This window comes from Hemibagrus wyckioides, linkage group LG03, assembly GCF_019097595.1.
Source record: "Hemibagrus wyckioides isolate EC202008001 linkage group LG03, SWU_Hwy_1.0, whole genome shotgun sequence".
NCBI classification, from domain to species: Eukaryota; Metazoa; Chordata; class Actinopteri; order Siluriformes; family Bagridae; genus Hemibagrus; species Hemibagrus wyckioides.
The window spans coordinates 30,741,008-30,750,145 of record NC_080712.1 but is presented as its reverse complement, the minus strand read 5'-3'; the positions used below and the strand labels follow the sequence as shown (position 1 = coordinate 30,750,145).

Genomic DNA, 9,138 nt, shown 5'->3' with positions numbered 1-9,138 from the left:
AGTTTGCCCTTCCTGTTACCGCAAATCCCATAATGATGCCAGAACTGTAGCTGAGTCATGTGCACCTAAACACACACACACACACACACACACACAATCATGCGAGTCTGGAATAATCCTCCTTGGACGAGTTGTAATTGTTGCTGTGAAGACGTTTGGTTGGAGATGATTTCAGTGTAAAAGGCTCTTCACCTCAGACACGTCAGGGCTCTCCTCCTCCTCCTCCTCCTCCTCCTCCTCCTCTTATCTCTCCATCTGTTTTCTTGTTAGTTTTTGAGTGTTTGTTTTTTTTTGGCCCAGTGAGAATGATCGCACAGCTCACCATCTGACATGAAATCATTTGCATTTGACACATCGTGTTTATCCCATATGCCAGAGTGCCAGTATAAACACAGCCGAGGCGCAGCGTCGGTTATTTGCCTCCCTCTTTCTCTAGCGTGTGTAAGTGACGGTTTTAGCCTCCATTACCCCTCGCACGTCCCCCTTACAGCCAGCTCACGTCTGTGGCTGACCTGAAATGTCTGGAGACTGGACACACACACACAAACACACAAACACACACACACAGTGAAGGGAAACATCTTTAACATTACTATTAGGAACGATGATTATAAAGTCTGGTAAAAGACTTGAGTGGAAACCACAGACAGACAGACAGACAGACAGACAGACAGACAGGCAGACAGACAGACATAATAACCAACCACAGTGGTAACTTTCTCCTTTTCCTCTCTCTCTCTCTCTCTCTCTCTCTCTCTCTCTCTCTCTCTCACTCTCTGTGTCACTCTCTATCTCTATTTTTAAACTCTCTCTCTCTCTCTCTCTCTCTCTCTCACTCTCTCTCTCTCTCTCTCTCTCTCTCTCTCTATTCTCAAACTTTACTTCTCTCTCTCTCTCTCTCTTACCTGTCCATATTGTTAGTGGGCCCACAGGTGCAATCCATCACGGTTTGCATTCCCATCTTGTAAGCAAACATTTCACAGGGGAGTGCTCTGGGGATTTGCATCCTGACCACACAGACATGCACAATAACACACACACACACACACACAGAGCACACATACATTGCAGGCAAATGAGGCAAACCTCTGTGCCAAGGTGGGTTACACGCTTCACTGTGGGCTAGTGGAACTCTGGGAATAAAACAGCTCCCTGTGGTGGGGCACTACACACACACACACACACACACACACACGAGAAAGAGAAAGCTTTTTACACGCTTTGAATTCCATCGGCTTCAACAAGAAATACAGAGAGAGGCAAGAGAGAACATCTGACATGTTTTGTATATGTTTGTGTGTGTGTGTGTGTGTGTATGTGTGTGTGTGTAAAACAATCATTTCCTGTCTTATTTGTCCTTTATGGTTAATTCTTTCTCACACTCCTTTTTTCCTCTTCACTCTGAATCAACACATTTAAATGGAGAGTAATAGAGATCATGTGTAGGGTGGGTCCGGCTATTGCTTTCTGTTTTACGCACACACACACACACACACACACACTTCCAAAAGGTATAGACTTTCATTATTGTCTAACTTAACATTATTATATACACAGAATAATAATAATAATAATAATAATAATAATAGTATCATGCACCTTAGGCACATCTGGATTTCAGAAGAATTTCAATATTTCCTTCTACCAGGAAAAAGTATAAGAACCTATTTAGTCTCACTCACTCAGAATGGAGGTCTAGGGGCAGCTGTTGATGTCCATCAACATATGAAACAAGCTATATTCAATAATAATAATAATTAAAAAAAAAACTTTTCCATGAATTTCTCTCCCAATCCCATATCTTGAGAAAACACACCCTACATTTTTTTCCTTTATCTACTCTCATGTTCTTTGTCTCTGTTCTTTGTCTTCCCGGACTTTAGAATTCTACGTTTTTGTGGTTTTTATACATTACAGTCATAGTGGTGTGAGTCAGATGGTGTGTGGGTCCCACAAAAATTGCACCAGGAATCATAATGTCAGAGTCGGAAAGTTGGATAAGACTCCATCTGGTGTCCCTCTCTGTCTAACACCCTTTATCATTCGAGTGCGCTTGCCTTGAAAATGCGTCCCTAGCCTGTAGGATCTCTGTCTACCCTCTAGAGGAGGCTAGAGAGAGAGAGTGTCCACGTGAAGGGTTTGTTTGCGTCCGGTCGTTTATACGATGCCGCTGAGACTCAGGTGCTACGTCCTGTCGTTGTTCGGGAAATACGATCTCCGCTCGCAGCTTTTCAGCTTTCTCTGTTCTATATTTAGCAAAAGGGAAGGTCTGGACTTTTATTCTGTAAAGCATTCCATCCCGAATCGAGAAAAGAAAGAGAGAGAAACATGTTCTTTGAGAGGGGAAAAAAAGAGAGAAAGAAGCAGTGGAAATTGTAAAGGAACCGTCTCGTTTTTTTTTCTCCTCCCCTCCTCTGTCTCTGTTTCTCTTCTCCACACTTCTCCAGACAGAGAAGAAGGAGGAGGAGGAGGAGGAGGAGGGGGTAAAAAGACGTTTCAATGAGGCGGTGGCACGCAAAGCAAAGCCCAGCACCCGCCCCCCCTTGGGCTGCTGGCATGCCAAAGCCTGCTCGCTAACAAAATGTGCTCGGCTATCCCAGCATGCACTGCTGCGGGACAAGCACCCGGTAGTTTCAAAAATAAATAAAAGATCACAAAAAGTTAGCAACTGTGTGTGTGTGTATGTGTGTGTGTGTGTGTGTTCATAACATGCAGGTGCACTGATTTTCTTTCGTCATCCACATCTGACAGAACTCCAGACGTCACTCATCGTTCTCTAAACGCATTCAGTTAGCATAAAGCACTGAGGTTAAACTCCATGGCTAGCTAGGCACAGTGCTGTGTTTATGCTAGCTTAGCTATATATATATATATATATATATCTGTTGCCATTGTAAGAAAACCATCCACTTCCAGCTTTGAGCTTTTGAGGAGCTTTATTCCTTCACAATGATGCCCAAGCGTACCATGAGTAATAACAGAGAAATAACAAAGAGCCTTCATCGCACTTCTCCTCACTTTCCATATTGGATTCCTGCGTCGAATTGTGCGGCTCATTTTGCGTCGTTTAATAACCTCGGTGAGGCAGTGCATCATGGGACAGTACAATCAGACGTAAACTTGGCACGTCGAGCCACTTAGTGGTCCGTTTCAATTCATAAACATGGAGTTACTCATCTTTATTCGTCTTGCTGTTGACAATGTTCAGGATTTATTGACGCGGTGGCCATTAGCAAGATGGCAGCATATGGTGTAGTATAGTATAGAATAGATATACAGTATATAGGAAAGGATAAAGTATATAGCTTTCTTTCTCACATCAGGAATCTTAAAACTCAGATTTTTCTTCTTTTAATAGCCTGAGTGCTCTGAGATCCGGGCATGGTGTTCAACAATCTAATGCGGGTCCAAAAGGTCTGACTCGGCTGCCAAGACCTCGCTTTTATTCCACCATCTATCAAAAACTAATACAAAACCATTCTATTTCATAATAATCCAAGCCGAAATGCAAATTCGTACTCACTCCATACATATCCTTCAAGAACGGCTTATAAGAATTGAAAAGAATTTTTTGTTAATGAATCAGCGTACAGTATTAAACTGCATAGCTCGATCTTATTGACACACCCCAAAAAAGTACATTCTCACATTACACATGTAAATGACAAAGTGTTAATTGAAGCACTCATTACTCACAAATCAAGGGACTTCCAGTCGCACAACATTGTCACAAAGGTGTTAAAAACGATGGCGCATGCGATAAACGTCCACTTAAAGGAAACCGACGTGAATTGAAAGCCTGGGAAGGCAAAGCGATTTGCAAGCAATCGAAAGCTTTGGATGTATCCACAGTGCTTTTTATCTGTTTACAGTTACTTGTAATGTTGTGTAACCCCTTACGAAGAGACCTCCCCTGACTGCATGCTTCTTCTTTTTTTCGTCACATAACTGAGAAACCACAGTCTTTTACCCCCAAAACTTTCCTTGAGCCGCAACCACTTAAAGCGACAGGTTTACCTCAGGTCTTTCACAAGTATTAAATAAATAAACTGAACATTTTAATTAAATTTTTTATTGGACATAATGAAAGGGAGAAATGTCTGGAGTTCATGCAGGGAATTTTTTCTGACGAACTTGTCACATGAATGATGTTTTGCATATTAGACATTATAGATAACCTTGATACATCTTTGTATCAGTGACTGATCGGGATCCGGTTTGACCAGAAATATCTATTTCTGTCTTTAACTCAGGTACGGATTTGTTCCAGCAGCGCACCACGTTCCCGTCTCTGTCTCCCCTCACAGCGCCGCGGTTCTCCGACCCTCACATGCACTACCCGGGCCCTTTCACCTACTCCACCAACCCACCCAGTGCGGGCATCGGGGGTCTCAGTGTGACGGGTGTTCCTGCCTCCACCCGCTATACCACCTACCTGCCTCCACCTTACCCCGGAAACCAGAACCAGAGCTCGCACTTCCAGACCAACTCGTCTCCCTACCACCTGTACTACGGCACCGGATCAGGTTCCTACCAGTTCTCCATGGTTCCTGCAGGTGGCACCGCCGGGAGCACGGTCGGAGAGCGATCGCCCACTCGCATGCTGACTTCCTGCACGGCAGCAAGCGGAGCTACGGGGTCAGGAGGCGGAGCTGGCGGCCTGATCGGCGGCACCGACGGTGTGGAGGCCGATGGCAGCCACAGCAACTCGCCGAGCGCCATGAGCACACCGGGACGAATGGACGAGTCCGTCTGGAGGCCTTACTGAGCTAAGAAAGAGCGTCAGAAGAGTTGCATGTTTTCGGGTCGAGATCGACGGCCACCATTTTGAGTGGTTTTTCTCAGAGACGGTATCGTTCAGTTGATTAAATGTTGTACAGCATATTTCACGAGTGCTTTAAGACGGAACTGAGCAGGAAAGCACAGACTCTGAAAGACTGATGTTTAGTTTTATTCTGTAACGAGAGCAGCTGGGCGGAGACGAGAGCAGGAGTTCAACGGCCAAGCGAGAGAAAAAAACAAATGACACTTGAGGAAGTTCAGAGAATCACCTTTCACCTTTGGCCAGGTCTAGTGATTTAAACAAAGCCTGAGGACATGCTGCATTGGGCCAAAGTGATTGATCTGACTTTTATTTATGGCTGCAATCAGCTTTTTTTACCTTTTTGACGGAACAGCATCGATGTTCAGCGTACAGAATGAATGATGATATTTTTTGACGACAGTTTTCATTTCTTCACCAATCATGAACAATTTCTTTTTATGATTACAGTAATTATTATTATTATTATTTTTTTTTTTAATTGTTTTTCTTTTCTTTTCTTCTTATTTTTTTTTTCAATTTCCAGCCATTATTTGTCTAAACTAAGTAATATGGTTTGGGTTTCTTTAATTTATTCGAGCCAGTTCTATCATTATTCCTAATGTTTCCAGGTAGAAAAAAAAAGCATTTTCCTTTGTTTATTTCGTCTATTTTTTTTTTTTCATTTCTATGATTTAATATAAGATTGCAAGTCATGCTACTGTAATATATTATTTCTAAATTATGAAACGATTACCAATTTTAAACGTAATGTATTTTTTTTTCCTATGTAGCTCCAATGCACTAAAACAGTCTATTTAAAAAAAATAAAGAAAAGAAAAAAAGAAAAGAAAACACCCAAAATAAAAAAAGACGAGGAACGCTATCCCTGATATGAAAAAAAAAAAAAAAAAAAGTCGCAAAAGGTCAAATTTCATGGTAATAACTCATAATGGAATATACTGCAAAGGCACGATGGCTCGCTTTTCTTTTGTTCCCCAAAGTGTTACATTTTCTGATGTCATCCCAGCCTCGTAAAGAATGAAGAACACACGTAGCTTTAAGCGCCTTCTTTATCCCTCTTTCCTCGCATCAATGAGCCCACTGAAATGGTAGATGATAACTACATATGAAACTGATCGTCGCTCATTATTTCAATGACAAAACCACACACAAGCTCGCACATAGGAGCCGAAGTGGCCAGAAATCCTCCCTCCCTTCCTTTCAGGTGTGTGTGTGTGTGTGTTGTGCACAATAGGTCATCAGCCAGAGGCCTTTCCCAGCCCCTCACACTCCACCACACCTGCTCTCCATACCTAAAGGGAGAACGAGGACGAAAAGAGAGAGAGTGTGTGGCGAGTCAGATCGTCTTTCAGCGACCGCCAGCCATTCTTTAGACCGCCGGTTCTCCTAATGCCGCCTTCTTTGTTTCGCTCCGCTCCAAAGCCACTTTGAAGCCTTTGTGATGGCGCTCCGTCTCGTTTTCTTTTGTCGTTTGTACATAATTAACGTCCTGAGCCCGAGGCTGACACCGAGCGAGCGAGCGTGTGAGTGTGTATAGCGACGTTCCTATAGAACAGAGGAAGGAGAAAGGCTGTTCGTTCGCCAAAAATAAAAGATTTCAGTTCAGGCAACCTCTGCTATATGGATGTCCTTTGTCTCTGGGATTATAGTGTTAAAAACGATTTTTCCCAGAATGCGAATTTTGCTAATGACAATCCAGTCAGTTTGACTCAGGAAACAACTCTCACTCACACACACACACACACACACAAACTATATGCCTTATAGCGCCATATTTGATGTATCGCCAAAGCCCAAAATCGAATTTCTTCCTAGTTGTAACCATGTAGTGAAAACTCCATCTGTCCATTAATCCATCCAGTCTGTAGACTCGGCTTAGTGAAAATGACCAAAGCTGTGTGTCCGAGGCATTTTTCTTGTACTTTTCATGGCTGGTGTGTTGACATGCATGGCCGAAGAGCTGAAGTAAATTAAGACTAATGGGTTGGAATGGAGCCGTCATGTTATATATGTGTGTGTGTGTGTATGTTGAGTGTAACACCGGAGAGCTCAGCGGCTCATTTCCTAAAGAACAAGTAGTGTTTTTTTTCCATTCACTGTATATTGTAATTTTTTTGTCTCTGTACCATGCTCTGCTATAGTCTACCTTCATTGTGTGCAAACAATGTAGTTTTTAATGCATTTTAATTAAAAAAAACAACAAGAACAACACCTCGCGTCTTGTGCTTGTATTTGGGGGATTTTCTGTAGAAAATTTCGTAGCTCCAGTTTTTCAAGCCATTTTGTTTTTTTGTTTTGCTTTTTAATTAACCCAAAATAAAACCCCATCCATTTGATGAATCAGATTTGTTTATTGGGATATCCAGAAGCCCAGAAATTGTCCACAGGGTCCAAGACGCCGCCAGATCGAGTAAATATCTTACGTCTTCAGGGTCAGAAGGCTGAAGAGATAAATACTTGTGTATCCAGACCAAGCTTTTTATCCCAAATAAACCAAGCCAGCGAGGCACAGGAAGCGGCGACGGCTCAGAGAGAACATATACAAATAAAGTTCCCCAAATCTGCTTCAGGTCAAGAAGGTTTGTTTTCAATCGGCTCAGTGGAACATTTGGAGTGGATCTTAAAATTGCATTTTATTTAATAGCATTAAATAAACACATTACTTTAGTTTTAATAGCTTATATGATACGTCTGGGAGGCAGTGGTAGCTCAAGTGGTTGTTGATCTGAAGGTCAGGGTTTAAGCCTCGGCAATGCCGAGCTGCCCCTGTTGGGTGATTGAGCAAGGCCCATAACCCTCTCTGCTCCTATCATATCTGCCCCTGTGCTCTGACCCCCAACTTTCTCAGCTGGGATATGTGAAGAAAAGTATTCCACAATATATCCTTAGCCGTCCCTTTAGCTGTCCAGGCTAACACTAAAAGTCTTCCTGTTGGACAGCTGCGAGGCAAGTCACAGGTTGATATTGTGTGATAATGCACAGTTGGCGTTTCTATAGTAACAACTACGACGTGTAAAGCTATTTAAACAAGTGATCTGTATTATGGTGACGTTTTCTTGTTGGAAGGAGTCTCCAGTGTCAGAGCTTTTAAAGTTTCCTCGACGTGAATGGAGCTCTAAATGGACAAAAAGTAAATCACTTTCAGAGTTAAATCTATCCGCTTCATTGTGGTAACTTCATGACTGATTCATTTCCTCGAACAGAAGTTTTTATCCCTGACACATCCAAGCATTTCCTCGTGCATGGGATTATTCCAAACAACACACAAAAGCCAGGAAAAGAACCAAACAAATTTGTCTCACTAAAAAAAAAAAAATGCTATAATATTTAATATGATCTGAATATCCATTAAAACACCCAAGCACAAGAATGTACACTATTCAGTCCCACGTTTCCTTTCTTCCTTTCTTTTTTTTTATTTCCTTGCCAAATTTCTCCTTTTTTCCATTCATCTGTTTTGTTCCTTCTTTCGCTGTTGGATGCGCTGTGGGGCAAATATTTTTGTCCTCTGCTCAAGACTCACGCAGAGGACAAAAGCCCTGTATTTAATCAGCTCGAGCAAAAAGGAGACAGATGGAGGTGTGTGGGTGTGTCACTTCTTCTCAGAAACTCGTACTCATTCGTACAATGCGTGTGTGTGTGTGTGTGTGTGTGTGAACCGTACCCACCTGAAATGCTTCACACGTCAGCCATGTTAGCGGACAAATCTCACTCATCGCTGCACCTTTACCACTTTACGCCACATTTCTTTGGGGTTTATTTTTCCTCTGACACAATGAACAAAACTGGGTTGGGATAAACCTTTATTAATATTCATCTTACACACACTTTAGACCTCCAGGCTTGCTTCACTTCTCAATCCACCGTCATCTATTTTGTCCTATCGACCTTTAATACACAACAAGAAAATAAATCCCTCGTCTAAACGGATTATTTCAGTCCTTTATTCCTCCATCGATTAAGAATGCCATTTCTATCCATTTATAGCTACTTTACATGTTGTATAGAACGACTAGCATCACTACGCGGGAAAAAATATATATGTGTTTTTAATAAATATGAAAGTTACCGCTAATGGTGTGGCGTGATACCATATGACAGTGAGGCTTAAAAATATACCACTGAGTTAAGGAATAAAAATAGCGTTATTGTTGATATGGTTGCGTAACCAACCACAGCTAATCCCCCCCCCATCACACACACACACCGACCTATAAAAAAAATAATCTAAACTAAAACCCCACAGCACTGAGTCAGAATCTCCGTCGTCTTTCTCGCCGCTGTGACTTTTTCCTTGTATTTCAACACGATCT

At 42.2% G+C, this 9,138-nt stretch overlaps 1 protein-coding gene across 1 annotated transcript in view; it reads left to right on the top strand.

Annotated features, from left to right (window-relative positions):
- Positions 1 to 7,054, top strand: part of runx3 (RUNX family transcription factor 3) — a 47,072-nt gene extending 40,018 nt beyond the window's left edge. The window contains exon 8 of the mRNA XM_058385932.1: positions 4,254 to 7,054. Coding sequence (XP_058241915.1) covers positions 4,254 to 4,768 — 515 coding nt within the window. The 3' untranslated portion in view covers positions 4,769 to 7,054. The remainder of the gene's footprint in view (positions 1 to 4,253) is intronic.
- Positions 7,055 to 9,138: the final 2,084 nt, after the last annotated feature.